Source organism: Apium graveolens, chromosome 3, assembly GCF_009905375.1.
Source record: "Apium graveolens cultivar Ventura chromosome 3, ASM990537v1, whole genome shotgun sequence".
Taxonomy (NCBI): domain Eukaryota; kingdom Viridiplantae; phylum Streptophyta; class Magnoliopsida; order Apiales; family Apiaceae; genus Apium; species Apium graveolens.
Window position 1 is genome coordinate 176,188,046 of NC_133649.1, and position 24,768 is coordinate 176,212,813.

At 37.0% G+C, this 24,768-nt stretch overlaps 2 protein-coding genes and 1 non-coding gene across 3 annotated transcripts; 1 reads left to right on the forward strand and 2 right to left on the reverse strand.

Annotated features, from left to right (window-relative positions):
- The first annotated feature begins 9,397 nt into the window (after positions 1 to 9,397).
- LOC141712948 (cytochrome b-c1 complex subunit Rieske-2, mitochondrial-like) lies at positions 9,398 to 11,902 on the forward strand. Its single transcript, XM_074516080.1, has 2 exons — positions 9,398 to 9,623; positions 10,977 to 11,902. Exons 1-2 carry the CDS (start codon positions 9,530 to 9,532, stop codon positions 11,618 to 11,620), a joined length of 738 nt encoding a protein of 245 aa, XP_074372181.1. The 5' UTR covers positions 9,398 to 9,529; the 3' UTR covers positions 11,621 to 11,902.
- A 201-nt stretch (positions 11,903 to 12,103) lies between these two features.
- On the reverse strand, positions 12,104 to 13,556 carry LOC141712947 (protein COFACTOR ASSEMBLY OF COMPLEX C SUBUNIT B CCB1, chloroplastic). The gene is made up of 4 exons (XM_074516079.1): positions 13,205 to 13,556; positions 12,955 to 13,082; positions 12,488 to 12,640; positions 12,104 to 12,388 (listed from the first exon to the last, which is right to left on the reverse strand). The coding sequence occupies exons 1-4, from the start codon at positions 13,511 to 13,513 to the stop codon at positions 12,202 to 12,204; spliced, it is 777 nt and encodes a 258-aa protein (XP_074372180.1). The 5' UTR covers positions 13,514 to 13,556; the 3' UTR covers positions 12,104 to 12,201.
- A 5,165-nt stretch (positions 13,557 to 18,721) lies between these two features.
- Positions 18,722 to 18,828, reverse strand: LOC141715828 (small nucleolar RNA R71). Its single transcript, XR_012572576.1, has one exon. It is a non-coding gene; the product is annotated as a small nucleolar RNA R71 (small nucleolar RNA).
- Positions 18,829 to 24,768: the final 5,940 nt, after the last annotated feature.

Below are 24,768 nucleotides of genomic sequence, written 5' to 3' on the forward strand. Positions count from 1 at the left end.
AAACATGGAAAATGCTCGGAATATTGCAATTAGGTTAGGAAGGAGTTCTCGGAAGAGTTTCGGGTTATAAAAACGTAAAAACAGGTGACGTCGGTTGGTTCCCGATTATATAAAATAGTTTATAAATACTCGGAAAAAGAATTTATAAAATCCATATATTTCCTATAAAATCATAAATCAACATAAAAATAAATAAGAAGATATGACAATTATCTATATTTTATTTGGACATATAAAAATTAAAATACTCAATTGATATTATTTTTAAACATCCAAACACATATACCACTTAACAAATACTTCACAGAATAAATACGGAACATGCATAATATTTATTTATTAGCAAAAATAACTACATGATATATCCCAGATATTACTGTTAACATCAGTGAAAGCTAGGTAGTTGGTACTCTTCTTTGGAATAATAGCTCTAACATTGTTTACAGCCATTGTGAGTGTATCAATTAAGAGATTTGAGAGAGAAAGAACTTGAAATGAGAAAGAATGATGGAGATTTATAAGAGCTAATTGAGATCTCGAAAGCGTAAAGAGGAGTTATGTCGAGAAATCTGGGTATTTATAGAAAAAGATAAGTGACTTGTCGAGAAGTAGAAATAAACGGTTCATATTTGCTTATCGAGAAGTCACGTGAACTTGTAAATTCATATCGAGATGTCACTATTCTGACTCTTATCGAGAACTAGATAGTTACTTATCGAGAAGTAACATAAATACCCAGTTTGTCCTGATTGGACTGAATTATTCCATTTTTTATTGAGTAAATCAATGTGAAATTAGAACTGATTTTGTGTGAAAAGTAATTTACTAAAATAATTTATAGAACTAAATTATCTCAGTTATGAGTTATTGATAAGTCTAAGATTTATACCTGTAGAGAACTCCATAAAAATATACATGTGTCGAGATCTCTACAATACTTATCGAGAAGTCACAAAGATGCTTGTCGAGAAGTCCATCGAGAAGTCATGAAACAGATTTATCGAGTACTCTATCGAGAAGTCTTAAAGTGACTTGTCAAGAAGTCATTTAGACTTATCGAGAAGTCATAAAGAGGTTTGTCGAGAAGTCCTTCGAGAAGTCATGAAAAAGACTTATCGAGAACTCTGTCGAGAAGTCTCAAAATGACTTATCGAGAAGTCTTTTAGACTTATCGAGAACTCAGTTCTCTACATACTTTTGATTCTATTTCAATTATGTCTTATTATCAATTTTACATATTAAAATTATGAATTAACATTTAGACGTTTTTCTCAAAATTTGAAAAATAAAAAAATAAAAAATAAATATACAGAGAATTCTGAAATATTTATAAATCATATTCCATTTAATTTCTAATTAAATCAAATTAATTTTGATTTATTAGAAATTAATATGCTGCCATACATTAGCCGAGTTTATGCCTTTAGGATGAAGAAATTAATATACCAATTTCACTAACAAGTCTAGTGAAAGTTGCTTCATCCAAAGGTTTAGTGAAAATGTTAGCTAATTATTTTTCTGCTGGAACAAAATTGAGCTCAATAGTACCATTTGCAGCATGTTCTCTAATAAAATGGTACCTTAGATCAATGTGCTTACTTCTAGAATGATTAACTGGATTAACAACAATAGATATGGCACTAGTATTGTCACACATGATTAGAATTTTGTGTAACACTAGGCCATATTTCATAATTTTATTTCTAATCCAAAGCACTTGAGCACAACAACTTCCTACAGCTATGTATTCAGCCTCAGTTATAGAAGTTGACACAGATTGTTGTTTCTTACTGTACCAAGATACAAGTCTTTGACCAAGAAATTGATAGCTTCCACTAGCGCTCTTCCTGTCAACCCTGCATCCAACAAAATCTGCATCTGTGTATCCAACAGCTTCAAAAGCAGTTCCCTTAGGATACCACAATCCCAAGTTTGTTGTTCCCTTTAATAATTTGAAAATTCGCTTTACTACCATCAAATGTGATTCTTTAGGATTTGCTTAAAATCTAGCACATAGACATGTTGCAAACATAATGTCTGGCCTACTAGTAGTCAAGTATATCAAAGATCCAATCATTCCTCCATATTTAGCTGTAGACATTGGTGTAGATGTAGGTGAATAGTCAACCATTCCAAACTTTTTCAGTAAATCTTTAACATATTTGGTTTGACTGATGAAAATACCGTCACTTCTTTGACTAACTTGAAGCCAAGGAAGTAATTGAGCTTTTCCATCATGCTCATCTCATATTCACTCTGTATGAGACTTGAAAATCTTTGGCATAACTTCTAATTTGTAGAACCAAAAGTAATATCATCCACATAGATTTGAACTAGGATAATAACATCACCATGTTGCTTGTAGAATATAGTCGTATCCTGTAGTTCCTATATTAAATCCATATTTGATCAAGATTTATGATAGTGTGTCATACCATGCTCTAGGTGCTTGCTTTAATCCATAGAGATCTTTTAACAATTTATAAACAAAGTTTGGAAATTATGGATCTTCAAAGTCAGGTGGTTGTTGCACATAGACTTCCTCTTCCAATTAACCATTGAGGAATGCACTTTCACATCCATTTTGATACACCTCAAAATTTTAGTGTGTAGCAAATGCAAGGAAGATTTTATTGCTTCAAGTCTTGCAAATGGAGCAAAAGTTTCATCATAGTCAATTCCTTCTTCTTGTGAGTAGCTTTTAGCAACCAGTCTTACTTTATTTCTTGTCACAATTCCATTTTCATCCATCTTATTCCTATACACCCATTTTGTTCCAATAATACATATGTTTTTTTTATGTAGGAACCAATTCCCAAACTTTATTTCTCTCAAACTGATTTAGTTCTTCCTGCATTGTAGTTATCCATTCAGGATCAGGCAAGGTCTCTTCAGTTTTCATTGGCTCAATTTGAGACAGAAAACATGCATGCAAACATTCATTTGTAGCAGCACTTCTAGTTCTTACTCCAGCACTAGGATCACCAATTATTGCATCTTTAGTGTGACTTATATCCCATTTCCTGGTGTGATCTTATTGACTAGAATTGTTTGTATTATTGGCATGTCTTGTAGAACCACCATCTTCTTCTCCCCTTGAGTTTGTGCCATCAAACTCAGATGAAATTCTTTCTTAATTAGAATTTTCATTTCCATGGATCACTTGTTCGGTAGATTCTTTCTCCATTTTATTTTCCGTGTTGATCTCAGCATCATCCTCGGAATCATTGTCAATATTGAGATTTTCAAACTTCAAAATTTCAGCTTCATTTTTATCAAGGCATTCCAAGCATGGACACTTGTCATCATCAAAAGTCACATATGTGCTTTCCATAATTTTCTTTTATTCAAGCACATAAATTCTGTAGGCAGTTCTCTCCAATGAATATCCTAGAAAAAATTGCTTCAAAAACCTTAGAATCAAATTTTCCCACATATTCAGGGTTGTCCTTAAGCACAAAGTATTGGCTTCCAAACAATGCGGATGCTTCACAATAGGCTTTCTTTTTTATAGAATTAAGTAAGATGATTTTCCAGGGTTTTTGTTGATCAAATATCTATTTTGAGTATAGCATGCAGTATTCAGAGCTTCTTCCCAAAAACTTGTTGGCATATTGGCATCTTGCATCATTATTCAGGAAGCTTCAACTAGAGTCCTATTTTTCCTCTCAACAACTCTGTTTTGTTGAGGTGTTCTTGCAGCTGAAAATTCTTAAACAATGCCTTTGTCTTTGCAGAATTCATTCAATATCGCATTCCTGGATTCTGTGCCATTATCACTTCTTAATCTCTTTACACAATTTCGATCTTCAGCATGCTTTCAACTTTCTTTATGTGTTCAATAATTATGTGTGGAGTTTCGTCCTTTAGATGCATAAGCTCTACCCATGTATATATTGAGTAGTCATCCACCTTCACCAGTGCATATGTCTTTCTAGAAATAGATAAGACATTAATTGGTCCTAACAGGTCCATGTGAATAAGTTGCAATGGTGCATTTATGGAATTCACAGTTTTGCTCTTATCACTAGACCTCTTCATTTTGCCTTTCTGACAAGCCTCGCAAACTTTATCTTGAGCAAATTCCAAATTTACCATGTCTCTCACTAATCTTTTTTCACCAAGGTATTAATTGCTTTGTAATTCAGGTGAGAGAGTTTCTTGTGCCACACCTTGCTTTGCTCAACAGATGCCTTGGTGTAGAAGCAACAGATTCCGTCCTTGTTTACTAAACTTAGATTGCAACAAACAAGCTTCCTTTTCTTACTCTTTTTAGAGCAGTTTCACCAGTCATTTGCTGATAATTGAGCAGTCTTCTTTTTTAAAATTCACCTTGAATCCCTTGTCAGTAAATTGGCTGATAGTTAGAAGATTTATTTCAAGTCCAGCAACTAGTGCTACATCTTTTATGGCAACATTTTCGGAATCCAGCTTGCCATATTCCATTTTGAATCCTTTGTTGTTGTCTCCAAAAGTCACCAATGAGCCAGCCATCTCCTCAAATTATAATAGGAGGGCCTTATGTCTGGAGCATCCACTGTCAATGATCCATATGACTCTTTTCATTTTTCCCTGCACACAATGAGGATTAAGTGTGTTTAGCTACACAATGAGGATTAAGTTTGTTGAGTACTTTCTTCTTTTTCACAGAAATTACAGAAGTAGAATTTGATGATTCAAAAAGAACAATATTTATTGATTGATTTACATTTTCCTTTTTAGCTGTAGATCTAAGATTAACTTCTTTGAGATCTACTCTCAATTTATGACATCTTGTCATCACTTTCATATTACAAGGAATGCAATCAAATCTGTCACAGGATGAATAGGGATCCTCAGCCACTGCCTCATTGTATTTGCATGCTCCTTCTTTTGACTCACTAACAACTTTTTTACAAAGGCGAGTTAGTTGTTTTGTTGAACCATATTTTTTACATTTCTTTTTTGGAGCATCTGCAACATATGCATAGTTGTTGTTCTTGTTTACACCTATCTTCCCATTCATGTTCTTTTTCTTTCTACCAGCATTCTCAGATTTTACCTTCTTGGTTGGTGTCTTTATAACTTGATTGACTATTGGTTCCTTTTCAGTTTCCTTTGTAAGAGTGGTTTCTGCATCTTTATTTTCACTGTATTCATCTGCAAGTTCTTGCTTGATGACCAATTCAACCTCACTAAAATTAACCTCACGTGCCTTGAACAAAGGTACATTTACTTTTCTCAGCACAGTTGAGACATCTTGATCTGCAATATCTTTTCCTTTATCACCTTTATTTTTCTTGTTTCTGTTCAAGGCATCATAGTCCAAAACAATAGCTATATTGGCACATGGTTTATTTTTCTCATGGTATTGTCCAACCAACTGAGATGCATTCTTAAAGGACTTCAATTTTACTTCATTCTTTTCCAATTTTTCCCTCAGCACTGCTTCAATTTCACTTGCACACTTGAGCTTGTTTTTCAGATAATTATTTTCTTGCTTGACAGTTTCAAGCCCAACACAGCAGCTCTAATTCTTGCTTTTCAATCTCAAGCTTCTCATTAATTTTAACAGTTTACTAACTTCCTCAGTAGCTTCTAACATGCTTGTGTGATTATGAAACATCTCTATACTCATCTTTTCAACAGTTTCTTTATATTGGTTTGTATTTAAATTAATTGTGGTTAGAGTTGGTACCTCTAATTTTGATGAGGATGATTCTGCTTGCTCTAAAGTCATGAGTGCATAGTTTCCAAATTCTTCATTATTATCATCTTCATCAGTGTCATCCCAACTCTTGCCTTCAGCTATGTAAGCATTTTCCTGTTATTTGCTCAAGAGAGCTTCATACTTTGCTTCTAATTCCAAATAAGAATTATCCTTCTTCACTTTCTTTGACTTCCTACACTCAGTTACAAAGTGAACCAACTCATCACAGTTGTAGCACCTAATTTTTGATCCGTCAACGGATCTAATTTTGTAACCACCTTTTCCACCTGAGTTGTACTGAGTTTTTCCTTTCCAGTTGTTGTTTTTTAAGGTTTACCCCTTGTTCTTAAGGTACTTTGGCTTTTTCACCCTAATGTTAAAAAAATTTCTAGCAAGGTAAGCCATTGATTGATCCATCTCATCTAATTCATCAAGGGTGTAATACTCATCTACCTAAATTATGCCAATATTGTTTCCGCCGCTTATTTCTAGGGCTCCTTGTTCTTTTGATCAACTGCATTAGTGACTGGAGTTTGAGCTTCTTGTCCATCTTCAATCATTGTACTATAATTGACCATCAAGGCACTAGATCCATGAACCACATGTCCTTGGTTTGCCTTCAATAATTTTCTTTGCAACTCTCAAGCTCATATGTTTTTAAAATCCCCTATAGGACCTCCAATGTCATTAAAGCTCACGTCTTTTCCTTCTCTAATAGCAGATATTTCCGTTCAAGATGGTCAGGATGGGTAAGGAGAAATTTTAGGTTAACCTCTTCAGCTTCATAGTATTTATCATGAAGTTGCAATTCATTAATCAATTTGTTGAATCTTTTAAAAACTTTAGTAATTCCTTCTCTAGGTCTAGCCATGAATCCCTCATACTGAGACACCAATATTCTCTCTAAATTTGACCTTACTTCATCTTTACCCTCACACAGAATTTCAATCTTCTCCCAAATCTGCTTGGATGTGTCACAGTTGATAATATTGTTGTACATTACATTGTCAAGTTATTCAGTCAGTATTAACTACAAGCCACTGTCCATAAAAACCTTTTCCATTTCAGCTTCTGTGCATGTTGCAGGGTCTTTGGGGGGCAAAGTGAGCTGGTATGACCATATCTCCATCAGTGGACTCAGGAACTCTTTCCATAGGGATGAAAGGTCCATTCTTGAGAATTTGAAGATACATGGGATTGGCCATTTTTATAAACATCATCATCTTCTTTTTCCTTAGTGTGTAGTTGGTTTTGTCAAAGGCTGGTATCTTGATGTTAGTTATCTTTTGAGCACTTATTCTTCCAAGATCTTTATCTGTTTACTTTCAGATTTTGCTCTGATACCACTTGTTAGATATTGAATGCTATAAAATATAACACAGAATGGGGGGAGGGTGAATGTGTTTCTTTGATTTTTCTTAGTTTTAAGCTCTATGAATTTTGGTTTGAACAAAGTAGTTTAAAAATGTAGATATTATATTTAACAGAATGAGCACAAACACAATATATTAAAAAATTACTTAATTGTATTAATCAAGTTTGTCTTGCTACAAATCCGCGTTCTTAAGAAAATAAGAACTCAACTTCTTTCTTGAGAAATACAAGAAAATATAAATCTATTTGTTACCGGTGAACTAAGGACTCGTGCATGTTTTATAAACTAGCAACACGGGTTTACAAAACTTGCACTAAAATGTACTAAACCAATTTCTAAAGCAACCTTGTCTATTTCTTTTTCTAGTGTTAGCAAATCTGTGCAGAATCTTGCAAGTTTGTGACCACCCTTTGTCCGGTTAATCTTGGCACTTGATCTTGTATTCATCAAACTATTTTGTAGACTTTTCAATTCAGTGAATGAATTGTTTGTTCACTGATAATCTTGAATCTTGAACTTGTCTGTATTCTGAATTTGAGAAATATGTCGAGATCTCCAATTGTTCTATAGAGAAGTGAAATATCGATAAGTATAACGGCTTATCGATATCTCTGAGATCTCTATAGTTATATTTGACTTGTCGAGATCTCTAGTTTTCTATTTGTGAAATGGCTTGTTGATATCTCTAAAATCTCTACATGCAGAAATGATTTGTCGATATCTCTGAGATCTCTATATACACCATTAGACTTATCGATATCTCTGAGATCTCTATATGAGAAATTGACTTGTCGATATCTCCAATTCTTCACATCTTCATTTGACTTGTCGATATCTCTGAGATCTCTACATGCAGAAATGATTTGTCGCTATCTCCAGTTCTGTATGTCTTCATTTGACTTGTCGATATCTCTGAGAGTTCTTTATAAGCCATTTTAGACTTCTCTATAAGCCACTTTAGACTTCTCGAATGACTTCTCGATATACCTTGATCTGTGATTTGTCGATATCTTGACTTTGAGCATTTTTTCTAGAACAACATTATACAAATCCAAACTTCTACATCTTTTCTCTGATGCATGATCATAACTTGATCTTTTTCCAGAGTTTATTCCTTAGTTTGAAACTGTTCACAGAAAAATTTCTCAGTCTAATCTATTAAATACTTTTACAGACTCAAGAATTACAATTATAGAATACAAATTGATTATCAAACAACTCAATTTTAGGGCTCTCAATTTGACTTAGTATTGTTATTATACGGCATGCCTTGCACAACATATACACAAAATAAATGATAAAAGTGTTTTTAAACAATATTAAAATTAGATGAAATAATTATTTTGTTCTAATTTGTATTTAGTTCGATGATAATTTGTAAACTAACAATTGTAGAAATTAAGTTAGATTTTTAGTTTTAGTTATATTTAATTAAAACTATTTCTATAAAACTTTTTAATTATAATTTGATTAAAGAATATATTGTGAAAATGCAAAACAAACACTACAAAAAAATGCACATGTATATGACATTGAAATCATACATACCGAAAATGTAATCCGAAGTCGAGGTACTTAATTTCAAAAAAAAATTACGAATATACAGTGTTTGAAAATGAAATATTTTATAGAAAAGAGAAAAGGTAAGAGGCAGAGAGATATTTGAATTGGAATCAAATGTCATATGAGTTAAGTTCCATGTAATTCTTATTTCCTTATTTTTTGTGAGATCATGCAGTTCACACGTTTTGCAATTTAAATATTACGTGAAATATTACAAAATATATTATTTTGTGAATAATTTTATATAAAAATATCCATTTTAATGAAAATTATATAAAACACATACAATTTAAGAGTTAAATATTACAAAACATGTTATTTTACTATATATGTTTAGTTGGCAGAATATATATCTATATATTATAAAATATGCATGTTCTACGCGTAAAATATATGAGATTTACATAATTTACATTTGAATAGTGATGTTTATATAAAATGATTTGTAAAATAATATTTTCTGCGATATTTTACGTAATATGTTATTTATCGAACGTAAGTGGACTCCGAAAATATTCAAAAAATGAGGACTCCATTAATTTTTTTTTTCCATATAATAATAATAATAATCATATAAAATAATGAAAAGGAGGTAAAAGGCTAAGAAATACAAGAAATGAGGAAAAAAGAATGTTAGGGGACGTAGATAAAAAGGGCAAGTAAATCGGATAAAACGAGGAGTGGGTTAAGGGGGTTGGTTAAAATAGCCTTAGCCCGTTTAGTTTTCCTTTATAATTGGAACTCTTTTCTGTTTGTATATTATTAGTATTATTTTTAATTTTAATTCCTTGTTCCTCGTTGTCGTTGTTTATTCATGTCATCTCCCTCCCCATACTCAAAAAATCACAGAGACCCCATAATAACGAAAACCAATAACAAACAGGGGGGGCGCAAAGCAAAGCATGTTAAGACTCGCAGGCCGACGTCTTTCATCTCTCTCCTCTGCACGGAACTTCTCTCCACCCTCTTCTCTCATTTCTCCCCACCTCTCTCGTGGTTAGTTTCCCTTTTTTTTTTCTTTTTTTTTTTTGCGTTTGATTGCTGTTATTTTTCCCATCCCTTATTATTACTGTTTTCGATTTAATTTTATTCAGTTGCATTATCCGATTTTCTCAATTAAAACATATTGGCTGATTACTCCTTTACACATTGTTTGGGGTACTGTTTTTTCTATTTTTTTTTTATTGGATACAGACATGAAACTATGTGTATGCTTTGCCTTGTATGTTGTATATACGTCTTTCCAGTTTAGATCAAATATCGGACCAGATCTTTCACATACCAGGCCTTACTTTTTGTGAATATGCTCTTATATCTCGTTTTTTAGTTATTCACTACAATTATCTCTTTTAGCAGAATGAATACATTGTAACATGCAAATTACTACATTACTGTATAGTTAGTGTACACAGAGTTGGGTATTTTTTGTTTGATAATATGCAATTAATTCAAAAGTTTCCGTAAATGAGCCTGATGATTTCTACCAACAGTTACAATATCTTTATTATCCTGAATTGTTCACCAAATTCTTCCCGGGAGAAGACATTTTAATTCTCATCATTGCTCTTTCTCCCCTTGCTGTCTCCTCATCTTTTGTCCCATTTGCGGATGTTTAGTCTATCATCCCAACAGAACCCCCAACTCAAATATGTGATGAAGAACAACTTCAAATACTGGGGTGACTGCTATATATGCTAGAGACCATATCTTTTCATTACCTTGTTGATGATTTATTATATTTCTTTGTAATAATATTCATCCAACTCCTTCACTATCAAACTGTATAAAATCATTTGATTGATGGTCTCTTCCTTACTGAACTAGTGGGAAAGCTAAACAAATGTGGTTGATGATGGTGCTCTATAATATCCAGTCACTAAAATCCTGTATTGTTGCTGATGAAAAATTATAAAAAATTGCTTCGCTTTGTAGTTGCAAGGAGACTAGGTTTTCTTATGGAGATTGTGGTACTGTTTTTCTTTGGGAGGGGTGCTTCTGATGTTTGAGGTGCCATTCTAGCTTTTACTTGGCACCTTCAACTTGTCTGTGTACCATCAGTTAGTAATTAGTATAGTTAGCTGATTTATTAAGTGGTCTGGAGATACAGTTTATTAAGTGGTCTTAGCTGATTTATTAAGCGGTCTTACGACGGAGATACTCTTTATTTACTGAAAAGAGACCCGAATTTATTGATAATTGATGTAAGGAGAGTCTTCTGATGTAGAAGATCTTTTGGATTTAATATACCATACAAGGTCTTGTTCAACAGTTCAAGAATTATGATGAACGGCAAGCACTGTGTGCTCGTCTATGATGCGTAATTAGACTTTGAGGTTGTTTATTTTGCAGGTTTAACTTCTAATGTGATCACTGGAAAGAATGAGAAGCTGCCTATTCCAGATATTCCACCAACCATAGCAGCCGTGAAGAACCCGAATTCAAAGATAGATTATGACATTTCTAACCATGAGCGATTTGCACCTGGCGATCCTAGCAAAAGGGCAACTGCTTATCTTGTCTTGACAGGCGGAAGGTTTGTATATGCTTCCATGGTACGCCTCCTTGTTTTAAAATTTATCCTTAGCATGTGTGCTTCAAAGGATGTTCTTGCATTGGCCTCACTCGAGGTCGATCTAAGCAGCATTGAACCTGGAAAAACAGTGACTGTAAAATGGCGAGGAAAGCCAGTCTTTATCAGGCATCGTACTAAGGAGGATATTAAGGCGGCAACAAGTGTTGATGTGGGATCTCTTCGTGACCCACAAGAAGACGGTGTAAGGGTTAAGAATCCAGAGTGGCTTGTTGTTATTGGTGTGTGCACCCATCTGGGTTGCATCCCTTTACCGAATGCTGGTGATTTTGGGGGATGGTTTTGCCCATGCCATGGTTCTCATTATGACATCTCTGGGAGGGTTCGCAAGGGTCCTGCACCGTACAATCTAGAAGTCCCCCAATACAGCTTCTTGTCGGAAAACACAATGTTGATTGGATGAAAAGTTGGAGGTGGATCCTTCTTTAATTTTAAGATACCAATTACCAAGTACTTCAGAATCTTCCAATTTTCTTACATTTTATTGAAAACTTGCGCGGCACCTGTAGCAGGAAGAAATTTTTGTTTCATTCTTAGCATAACTAAAATGCTTTTGTAACTTGGGTGGCCAGTTTATGTTGCTGTTAATGGTATCTATGAATGCCTAATAAGGTTTTTGTTGTAAGTATACTTCGGTTTTTAAGTTTAAACTGCTCTAAAGAATACAATAATTTTCCCTTTCTTCTCTTGCTGTCATTAAGATTGATGTATAAGGTGCTATATGGTTCTCAAGCTCTTAAGCAAATGTATTAAGTTGTATAAATGCATTACACGGTTTAGTATTTTCCCAGTGTGATTTAGGTCAAGCTTCTGATAGTAGTTTGTGATCTTGATTTAAAAGGGTTTAGGAAGAGGAATTAGGGAAGTAAAACAAGAATGACACTACTTACTGCAAATTAAAGCTCTTGCTAAAGAATAACATCTGCAATCTCACCATATGCTAAATAGGTGTGAACTGTTTGTTGAATAATCTGAACATGCTCATCATCTCTCAAAGATTCCTTTGACATAAACCATGCCTTTTTCACTCAGCTGAAGCTCCTTCCTCATTTGTTCTACTTGCTGGTCGTCACCCTGAACAACAACTTCTGACAGTGTTCCGTCTTCAGCCACCATCATTTTGACCTTGATCTGCTCTGTTCTTGAAGCTCGCTTCCAATAGTAAGCTCCTCTGTTCAGTTGACATTTTATATAAGAAAAAAATACTTGTTTAAGTGAGAAGTTGGATACGACCAGAGCTTAATAAAGAAGAATAAGGGCAACGACTTACGCTAACGGGCTTAAGAGAGTTAGCCAGAACCAATTGTTTCCCACTTGAGGATTTGTAATAGTAAGAACAAGGGCAACACTTCCCAAGCTTATGCAGGTGCAGAATGTTAAGAGTGCTGCTTGTCCTCGACTAGGCACCATCATGCCTTGAAACCTACATAGTCAGTAGGTAGTGAAGAGTCATATTCACATACAAGAGGAACAACGACGGTCAAAAAAGGTTCTTAAACTCGGAAGTGAAGGTCCTCTTCTCTTTATTCAGGGAAACAACTAGGAAGTAGAAACAGTCACAAATTAATGGATCTCTACCAACGGAATAAATGGAATCGAGAGTTGTGGTTTAATTTGGTATGAAGAGAAATATATGATGTACGAACAATCATAGCTAAAGACCTCACAACATAGCATTAATCTAAAATTTGTTAAATTATTGGAGCAAATCATGAAAGTGAGGGGTGAGTGGCTCACGTTATGGTCTCTCCCTTATCCAACACCGCAAAACTATTGCGAGTGAAAAATGAAAGAATCTCCCCTGCCATCTGATTGGGCTTCTTCATTTTTCCGTCCCCTTCTCCTATAAATGTCTTCTTCACTATCTGCAAATCACTCAAATTCAGTGGCCGAACTAGAATTCTAAAATACCCAGCTAAAATCTATCTAAATTATAGAATCCAGTCAGGACTAAAAAATATCTACTAGTTTTTAAAATTACACGTACCTTGGATTTAACCGAACGTTTGATGAGGGACCAGAGCCCCGGAACAGAAATGACAAAAAGACCAAGAGAAGTGTAATAACTAGCAGTAGAATAGCCCACATTTTCTGAGATCAAAAAGACAGAATTTGGGTCTGACAAAAGTGGTTCGGGTGTTAGGGAAGAGACAACTCGAACCGCAAGCTTTCTGGGTCGTTTGAGAGTTGGGCATGGCCGCTGGAGCTGCTGAATTTGGGTTGAAAATCTGGGCCTCAATTTACAACAAGGCAGAGTATGTATGGGAGGAACAAGTAAATTAGCTGAGGATGCCATTGATAAATTTAATTTAAATGCTGTGATAGATATTCATTCCTTTCTTACATTTCTAAGTTCTAACAGATAAAACTGATTACATGCTTACGTGGACCAACCATGGACGTTCCCATTCTTTCTTTTTCTTTGGTTTCATATTTTGTGATTAAAATATTGGAAAAATCGGTTTTATTACTCAACTATTTATTATTTTAGAAATTTACCACTCAACTGTATTTTAGTTCTATAGGCACTAACATTACATTCAACTTTCATTTTAAACCATTTCAATAATTTTTTCTAAAAAATTTTAAATTTATGATTTTATTTTAGTTAATCATTCACAAGTTTTGAAATTATGAATGCGTAGATTATTTGTTTTTGAGTTTGCATGTCTTTATTTTGTTATTTTTAGCATATAATTTTGTGTATGCCGAGAAAGTGGACGTCACTAGCGTTCTTCAATTTTTCGGGTGATTGAGTGATTATTTGTTAGTTTAAGTTGGCATAATAAACTTGTAAGAGTATATTTGCTCATATGTATTAAGTTTTATTGAGTTTTAAATCAAATTTGGAATTTTAATAGATATAAGTTATTGAGTTTGTATATAGTGATTTACATTGAAAAATTACATAAAAAGAGTCGATTTGATCATAAATTTGGCTTGGTCGGAAAATTGTCGGTGACCAGAACAACGTTGTTTTCTAGGGTGTCAAGATTCCGGCAGTGTGTTCTTCATTTTCTGTTGTGTTAGCCGAAATAAGTCAAATTTAACGGAATGCGATAGAATTTAGTACAAAAGTGACTTTAATGGCTAAAAAAATTAAAACATAAGTTGAGTGGTAAATTTCTAAAGTAATAAATAAGTAAGTGATTAAAAATCAATTTTTCCCAAAACATTAGATTACTTCGAATTTGATTAATTATTTTCTTACATGTTATCCAAATTTCACTATAGTTGATGGTAAACTTAATTCACGGATGCTTAAAGACAGGTTGTCTACAATACTTTAAATAAACTTATATATTGATCAGATTTTAAAAAATTGTTAATGCTCAGTTTTAGAATTTACCGAAACCCGTTTTCACTTAAATTGTCGAACAAGGAATTTTAGTATACATAGGGAGACTGTTATGCTCAAAATTTGGAGTAAGCCTTGTCCCGGTTGAAACCAGATTATTTGGTTAAGATTGAATATTTATACCTAAAATTAAGGAGAAGATAAGGCAAATTTTCTTATTGTAAAGGTCAAGGGCGCGCCCTTTGTTTATGAAGAATTGGTGGTTAAAAACATCATATAGATGCTGAAGGCGTACGTACATGTATGCAGGAGGAGCGCCCTAGTGTTATATAAAGACGAGAATGTAAGTTTTCTATGAGTTAACTCCTCACTTGTGGAAGGCTTTAGGGCGTGCTCTGTAAATACAAGAAGGCGCACCTTAGGGCTGTAATTCGAGTCGGGTGGCTCGCGAGCTCGCCCGGCTCGAACTCGTTTAAGTGGACTCGACTCGGCTCGTTTAGTTAAACAAGCCGAATTCGGGCAGAAACTCGTGAAATTAAACGAACCGAGTTCGGGTAGGGTTTTAGGCTCAATTAAGTGTAAAATTAAATGAGTTGGCTCACCCGACTCGTTAAAATCGGCTCGTTTAGCTAAACGAGCCGGCTCGACTCGACTCGTGAAATTAAACGAGTCGAGTTCGGGTAGAGGTTTAGGCTCGATTAGTTAAACGAGCCGACTCGGCTCAACTCGATTAATCTTCGCTCGAATTACACACGGCTCGAAACTCGGCTCGCTCGGCCCGAATTACATCCCTAGCGCGCCCTATATTTATGAAGAATTGGTGGTTAAAAACATCATATAGATGCTGAAGGCACGCCCTCATGTATGCATGAGGCGCGCCCTAGTGTTATATGAAGACGAGAATGTAAGTGTTCTCTGAGTTAACTCCTCACACGTGGAAGGCCTAAGGGCGCACCCTAAGTAGGAAATATGGCTTGGAAGGGACTTCAACATGGTTACCTGGACGAGTTCTTTGGATGATTCAAAAAGAAAGGAGATTAATATTATTAACCTATTTGCTGCAGGTACTCTATTGAAGAACTCCTTACTGTAATACAACCACAGGAAGGCGATGTCCATGGTCAGGGATCTCCAGGGGTATGCCTGGACGGAAGGCCTCCTCCTGTAGTCAATGAGTGTTCTCATTGGGGATGTGGGGTAAACTTTGGTGTGTACTTTGGGAGCTCTGTTTCTGTAGTCAACAGGTATCCTCGTTGGAAGACTTCGGAGTATCCTGCACTTTGTACCCAAAATCTTGGGATCACTTGTCCTGCAATATAGTTGGGGCTCCTTATTCGAGGGACAAGGATGCGTCCAACATTTAGGGTGAACCACAACTATACCTGCGTCCACGGATTAGAGAAACAGCTGGTAGCGGAGGGTTATTATTGTCCAGAGAGATGCCTTATCCATGAAGTCTCGAAACCATGGACGAGCCTTGGGCCTTTGTGGTTGGGCCTCATCGGCGAACATTCCTAAAGATAGTAGAATAAGGTTTCTAGTAGGTTTCCTTCTAGGCCTCGGGATAAGAGATCTAAACCCATTAGGTTTCTTGTTCCCCAAGAACTACGTTGGCTTGATTCCCTATAAATAAAGATACGTAGGCAAATTGCAAGGGGTCAGAAGCGAGAGCGCAAAGGAGCCACCACTAACCCTAAGTAATCTCAGCCACCAATAATCACAAAAACCAAACATTGTTTATAAAATCTTGCGATTACTATTCACATTTTCCGACGAAAAACCATCGTCACAGATCTTGTTTCCGTCTACGAAATTCAAACTTTGTTGCTACCGAATTCCTCCGTCAATAAATTGGCGCTAGAAGGAGGGGCTAATCAAGATCTGCATCTAGGAGGAAAGATGTTTCAATATCATGATGGAAGTTCTTATAATGGAGAAAGCTCTGAAGAAGGCTCTGAGCAGGGCTATGATGAACCCTACATTCCTACTCCGGTGGATCGCCCAACCCCGAATGTCGGTGGCCAACCACCAGTTCTGATTAGCAACGCGGATTTGTTGTAACAACTCTATCGCATGGGTGATTGATAAGTGGCATTTTATACCACTTAGAACGTCTTATAATGGCTTGAAGTCAAGTATTTTGTGTATTTGATGCGTTTTTCTAGTGTTTTTGTATTTCAGGGTATAACTTGCGTATGTAGGAAGAGTTCATCGTAATAAGCCTAGGGAAGTGCTTGGCATTGGTTGTGGGAAGTTAGGAGCAGAATTCAGAAAAATCAGGAGCATAATTTTATATTTTCCAGAAGGTGCTAGGGCACCCGCCCAGGAAGCTAGGGCACCCGCCCAGGAAGCTAGGGCGCCCGCCCAGGAGCTGGGGCGCCCGCCCAGGAGCTGGGGCGCCCGCTCAGGAATCTGAGGCGGCCGCCGTGGTTCGAGAAAATTAATACTGATTTTTACAATCCTTATTCTGGTGGACTTCTGAGACGGCTGGTTCTTGTGGGCTTCTATATAAGTAGTTTTCAGAGACGTTTTAAAGTGTGTGGTATTAAGTAAGGAGCAAGGAGAGAAGGAAGAAGACCGTGCACATCGCAACGAAGAAGAGGAAGCATACATTTTCTTGTGATTCTTTTTTTCGTTGTATCAGTGGATGCTAGTTTTCTTTACTTTGAACCTTATTACTCTTGTGACGTACTCTGGTTTTAATAAGTATTTTTATTAGTTTATATTGTGTGTTATTATCATATTTTCATATGAACCCATGGTGACGATGAGTTCTATCATGGGATAATCGTGATCATGGGGTCGTAACAGATTTACTATGGATTTCTTTAGTTAGTTGTTTAATACCTTAGTGTGTGATGATTGTATGATATCTAGCATAGGTTGTGCTTATTCCTCTTATATGCGTCGCGAACATATAAGATAGTCTATTAATCTCTTGTGAAGCGACGGTGGATCTTGAGGTTTGGAACTTGCCATGCTAGCATATGTTCATGTATGTTTATGCATGATTAGTGGGTAACTCTAACCGTTTTACTTGCCCTATGTAATCATAAAGAATAACTTGTGCTTAAATCGTTATGTTGTCAAATTCTGTAGACATATAGGGTCTCAACATAATTGACGCCTATTCAACTTCTATCTTAATTGTGGATGATTGGTAGAATGGTATTAGTACAACGAAAGTTGGCTTTTATCAGTTTCGTGTTATTCGATTAATATCATCACCGTTACATGCTAAGGGTAATAACAATAACTATTGAAGGAAGTAGTAATGAAGTTATGATCTCATGTGTGTTTAATATTATTAATTCAAGTGTCAATTAAGTGTTTTAATTCTCGTAGTTAATTATAGTTAATAATTAGTTAATCAACTTAAGTGTTATTGTCTTGACATTGAGAAGTAATTATACATTGGTGAGTAAGCGGTAATTGAACATAATCAGTCCGAGTCTCTGTGGGAATGAACTAGAAATTATTCTATATTACTTGCGAACGCGTATATTTACGTGAATTACTAGCGCGTGTTTTGTGCTTAACAAGTTTTTGGCGCCACTGCCGGGAACTCGGCGTATTTGTTTAGTTTATGTACTTACCATCAGTGGCCATTAGTGCTCATTGATTAAGGTGCGTTACTTATAATTTCCGGTTGTGTTTCAGGTACTTTAGCGAGCGTTTATGCAAACACGTTCTCGTACTCGCAAGAGGACTTTAGATACGGCTGAGGAGATAGACTTAGTTCTTGATATTCCGGAGAAGTTATATTTTGAAGATTCGAATAAAGAGAGTGAGCAGAAAGAACCAGTAATCATGGGTGATTGTATAGTTCCAGCAGTAGATCCAACTCTTATGGACTTTTCTCGGCCTAAAATTAATGACATTCAGTCAAGCATCCTTCATCCGGTTATTCAGGCTAATACTTTTGAAATCAAGCCGGGCACTATTCAGATGGTGCAGAATTCTGTTTCTTTCGGAGGTGCTGCAACTGAAGACCCCAACATGCATATCAGGAATTTTGTTGAAATCTGTAGTACTTTCAAATATAATGGTGTTACTGATGAGGCTATCAAGCTGAGGCTTTTCCCATTCTCTCTGAGGGATAAAGCTAAGGACTGGTTACATTCTGAACCAGCTGGGTCCATCACTACTTGGCAAGATCTTGCGTAAAAGTTTCTGGTGAAGTTCTATCCAATGGCAAAGACTGCAGCTATGAGGAATGCTCTTACTCAGTTTGCACAGCAACCGACTGAATCTATGTGCGAAGCTTGGGAGCACTACAAGGAGATGTTGAGAAAGTGTCCACATCATGGTATGCCTGACTGGATGGTTATCACTGGTTTCTATAATGGTTTGGGGGCCCAATCTCGGCCCATGCTCGATGCAGCAGATGGAGGCGCCTTGTGAGCCAAAAGCTATACTGAGGCTTATAATCTTATTGAAACTATGGCTGCAAATGAGCATCAAAACCCAACTCAAAGGATGATGCCTGGGAAGGTAGCAGGTATTCTGGAAGTCGATGCAGCTACAACTATTGCAGCGCAGCTCCAAGCGCTGTCTTTAAAGGTCGATTCCTTAGCTAACTATGGAGTCAATCAGATAGCTATGGTCTGTGAGCTTTGTGTAGGCTCTCATGCTACAGATCAGTGTTCTCTCGTTAATGAATCTGTTCAGTATGTGAACAATTATCAGCGACCGCAGCAGCCTGTGCCAGCTACTTATCATCCTAACAACATAAATCATCCCAATTTCAGCTGGAGCAATAATCAGATGCTGTTCAGCAACCATATCAGCACCCTATAAGTAAGCAGTTTAATCCACCTGGATTCCAGCAACCACAATATTATGCTCAAAGTCAATCATATCCTCAACAAGGAGGTGCTGCTCCACCTTCTAGTGCTGATTTCGAGGAGCTCAAGCTGTTGTGCAAAAGTCAGGCTATTTCTATCAAGACCTTGGAGAATCAAATCGGTCAAATAGCCAATGCCGTGCTCAATCGTCAACCTGGCACACTTCCCAGCGATACTGAAGTGCCAGGCAGGAAGGAAGCTAAGGAACAAGTCAAGGCTATCACCTTAAGGTCGGGAAAAGTTGCTGATGCTGAAAAAGCAAAAGATGGAGAAGCTGAAGTTATAGATGAAGAAGAAAAGCAAAAGAAGAAAGCGGCGGAATCAAGGAAGACTACTGTTGAACATACTCTGCCTGAGGGTAATACAGGGGAGAAATGACTCTATCCTCCACCACCTTTTCCTAAGAGATTGCAAAAACAAAAGTTGGATAAGCAGTTCGGTAAGTTTCTGGAGGTGTTCAAGAAACTTCACATCAACATACCTTTCGCTGAGGCTCTGGAGCAAATGCCTAGTTATGCGAAATTCATGAAGAGTATTCTTTCAAGGAAGGTGAAACTGGATGACCTTGATATCGTTGCTCTAACGGAAGAGTGCAGCGCTGTGCTGTAACAAAAATTACCTCCAAAGCTTAAAGATCCAGGTAGCTTCACCATTCCTTGCACCATTGGCAAGTTGTCTTTCGATAAGTGCCTGTGCGATTTGGGAGCAAGCATCAATCTGATGCCATTGTCTATCTTCAAAAAGTTGAATTTTCCTGATCCAAAGCCCACCTACATGTCTCTACAATTGGCTGATCATTCTATTACATACCCACGAGGCATCATGGAGGACGTGTTAATAAAGGTGGATAAGCTCATCTTTACGGTAGACTTTGTCATTCTGGATTTCGAGGAAGATAAGAAGATTCCCATAATCTTGGGACGACCTTTCTTGGCTACAGGCCGTACCTTGATTGATGTGCAAAAAGGTGAACTTACTATGAGATTGCAAGTTCAGGATGTAACATTCAATGTCTTCAATGCGATGAAATTCCCTACAGAAGATGAGGAGTGCTTCAAGGTGGATTTGATTGATTCTGCGGTAACGGCGGAACTTGATCATGTGCTGATGTCTGATGTCTTAGAAAAAACCTTAGTGGGGGAATTTGACAGTGAAGATGAGGAAGGCAATGAGCAACTACAATATCAAAATGCTTCTCCTTGGAAGCGGAAGCTAGACATGCCATTTGAATCTCTTGGTAATACTAATCTCAAGAATGCTGAGGGAAAGCTCAAACCATCTATTGAGGAAGCACCTACTATGGAGCTTAAACCATTGCCTGAACACTTGAGGTATGCTTTTTTAGGTGATGCATCTACTTTGCCTGTTATTATTGCATCTGACCTTTCAGGTATTGAGGAAGACAAGCTCTTGAGGATCTTGAGAGAATTCAAATCGGCCATCAGATGGACTATATCAGATATAAAAGGGATCAGTCCTTCATATTGCATGCATAAAATTCTGCTAGAGGAAGGTAGTAAGCCGACTGTTGAGCAACAGAGAAGTCTTAATCCTATCATGAAAGAAGTGGTGAAGAAAGAAATTCTGAAGTGGCTAGATGCAGGAATCATATATCCTATTTCTGACAGTTCTTGGGTGAGCCCCGTGCAATATGTACCTATGAAAGGAGGTATAACTGTGGTAGCAAATGAGAAGAATGAGCTCATCCCCACTCGAATAGTCACAGGATGGAGGGTATGCATGGATTACAGAAAGTTGAACAAAGCCACGAGGAAGGATCACTTCCTTCTTCCATTTATTGATGAGATGCTTGACAGGTTGGCTGGTTATGAGTATTATTGTCTTCTGGATGGCTATTCCGGGTATAATCAGATTTGTATTGCACCAGAAGATCAAGAAAAGACTACTTTCACTTGTCCATTTGGCACGTTTGCTTTTCGCATAGTTTCGTTTGGCTTATGTGGTGCACCTGCCACTTTTCAGAGATGCATGATGGCTATATTCTCTGATATGATTGGAAACAATGTCGAAGTGTTCATGGATGACTTTTCCGTCTTTGGATATTCGTTTGATGAATGTTTGAATAATCTTCGTTCAGTGCTCAAAAGGTGAGTGGAAACCAATTTGGTGCTCAATTGGGAAAACGTGTCACTTTATGGTGCGTGAAGGCATTATTCTTGGGCATAAAGTCTCTAGCAAGGGCCTTGAGGTGGACAAAGCCAAGGTGGGAGTCATTGAAAATCTTCCACCACCTATTTCTGTGAAAGGAATCCGTAGTTTTCTTGGTCATGCGGGTTTTTATCGGCGTTTCATCAAGGACTTCTCGAAGATATCTAAGCCGTTGTGCAACTTGCTTCAGAAAGATGTGTCTTTCAAATTTGATGATGAATGCTTGACGGCATTTGAGACCCTCAAGAAGAGTTTGATAACTGCACCAGTTATTACGGCACCTAATTGGATAGAACTTTTTAAGATGATGTGTGATGCGAGTGATTATGCAGTGGGAGTAGTTCTTGGGCAGGGCAAGAATAATCTTTTTCATGTGGTCTACTATGCTAGTAAGACGCTTAATGGAGCCCAAATGAACTACACCACTACTGAGAAGGAGCTCTTGGCTATAGTCTTTAGTTTCGAAAAATTTCGATCTTATCTGCTTGGGACAAAGGTGACAGTATTCACTGATCATGCTGCCATTCGCTATTTGGTCTCAAAGAAGGATTCGAAGCCTAGACTTATTCGTTGGGTGCTCTTGCTACATGAATTTGAGTTAGAGATCAAGGATCGAAAAGGTACTGAGAATCAAGTAGCTGACCATCTCTCTAGATTGGAGAATCCCGATTCTACTTCACATGATAAGACATTGATCAACGAATCTTTTCCGGATGAGTAGTTGTTCAAAGTTCAGGAGGAAGAGCCATGGTTCGCAGATATTGTAAACTATCTTGTCAGCAATATAATGCCTCCTAATATAAATACAGCTCAAAAGAAGAAGTTTCTGCATGAGGTGAAGTGGTACATGTGGGATGAACCATATTTGTTTAGACAGGGAGCTGACCAGATCATCAGGAGATGTATCCCATTCTGTGAGATGGAGGGGATATTACGAGACTACCATTCCACAATTTATGGTGGACATTATGGTGGTGAAAAGACGGCAGCTCGTATTTTGCAAGCAGGTTTTTTCTGGCCTACGCTGTTTAAGGATGCACATCAGTTTATTTTAAGGTGTGATCGTTGCCAAAGAGTGGGGAATCTTACTAGAAAGGATGAGATGCCTTTAAATGTGATGCTTGAAGTCGATGTCTTTGATGTTTGGGGAATCAATTTCATGGGACCATTCGTCTCGCCTGCAATAATCAGTACATCTTGCTGGTAGTGGATTATGTCTCGAAATGGGTAGAAGTCAAGGCTTTGCCGACAAATGATGCAAAGGTAGTGTTGAATTTTCTCCATAAGTAGATATTCACAAGGTTTGGAGCGCCACGAGTGATCATAAGTGATGAGAGGTCGTATTTCTGCAACCGTAAGTTCACTTCTATGATGCAGCGCTACAATATGAATCATCGGGTTGCTACTGCTTATCATCCACAAACTAATGGTCTAGCTGAAGTGTCTAATAGAGAGATAAAGCGCATTCTGGAGAAAGTTTTTTGTCCGTCAAGGAAGGATTGGTCTTTAAAGCTCGATGAAGCTGTTTGGGCATATAGAACAGCATACAAGACTTCACTTGGGATGTCCCCGTTTCAACTTGTCTATAGTAAGGGATGTCATTTACCTGCGGAGCTTGAGCATAAGGTTTATTGGACGTTGAAGAAGTTAAACCTTGATTTAGATGCTGCTGGGAAGAAGCGAATGCTTCAGTTAAATGAACTTGATCAATTTCGACTTCAAGTGTACGAGAACAACAAAATGTACAAGAAAAAAGTAAAAAGGTGGCATGACAGGAAGCTATCTCCTTAGTCATTCACGCTGGGGCAACAAGTTCTTTTATTCAACTCTCGTCTCCGACTTTTTCCTGGAAAGTTGAAATCAAGGTGGTCTGGACCTTTTATCGTCAAAACTGTGTTTCCACATGAAGCGGTAGAGATTTTTGAGAATGATACGGGCCAAGCATTCAAGGTTAATGGTCAGAGATTGAAGCATTACTATGGGGACACGGCAGACCGAGAAGTGGTTAGTGCCGTTTTATTGTCAACTTGATTGAACTCCTCTACGTCAAGCTAATGACGTAAAAGAAGCACTTCTTGGGAGGCAACCCAAGATTTTAACCTTTAGGAACCTTTAGAAGTTAGTACCATATCCAAAAAACCCAAAAAAAAACAGAAAATTTGGGCAGAATTTTTTTTCCAAAAACCTCTAGGGCGCCCGCCTGGACTTCCTGGGCGGCCGCCTGAAGTCTGGGGCGCCCACCTGGAAAGCCTGGGCGGCCGCTCGGGACCCTTCTGTCAGAAATTTTTTTCGGACTTATAAAAAACCAAAAAAAATCAGAAAACCCAAAAATAAAATAAAACCCATAACAACAACCCACAAACCCACGTTTTCTCTCCCACAAACCCCACTTCTACTCTAATTCTAACCCTAAATCCTACCCTATATATACACACAACACCTCCATATACACTCCCATATACTTACAACTTAAAAACCCTCTCCTACACTCAAAACACAACTCTTAAACACTTTTTCTCAGTTTCAATGGCACCTAAGAGATCTCGAACTATTGATAGCAGCAGCACCGTTCCTACTGCTGATTCTTCGAGGGGAACTGCTGTGAGGCCCCGTTTGATGGATAGGGCTGCTGAGGAGGAGTATACTAGGCTTCTGACTAAGCCAATTCTGAAGGAGAGGGGATTTTTACCATCAGGGATGGATGGTGAGTTATTACCAATGGTTGCAGAGAAAGTGTTGTGAATATGTTGTGTACCTGATGATCACTTAAACAAAACATCTAAGTAGATTTTACTTAGTGAAATAATGTAGAACTCGACGGATAAGAATTATAGTCCCGATGGATAACTCATTATAGTCCTGACGGATGATTAACTTATTATCCATCGAGTGAGTAGCTTATGTTATAATAAGTTTGTAGCACATTGATGTATGCACTTTTGTATAGAATCTGTAGTAGCATATAAGTCATATTGACTTTAACTAGATATGCAGAATAGGTTGATTAATTGTACATAAGTAATGTCTTGTAATTCTGTATAAGTGAAATGAAGTCAAGTGCCAAAATAGCTACCAACGGATGATTAACAAAGCCTTTGACGGATGATCAAATGACTATCAACGGATGTTTAACATAGCAGTCGACGGATGATCAATTAAGTCATCGACGGATGATCTAAAAGTCGACGGATGATCATATCAAGAATTCAGACATCAGTTGAACAGTGAAAGCTGACA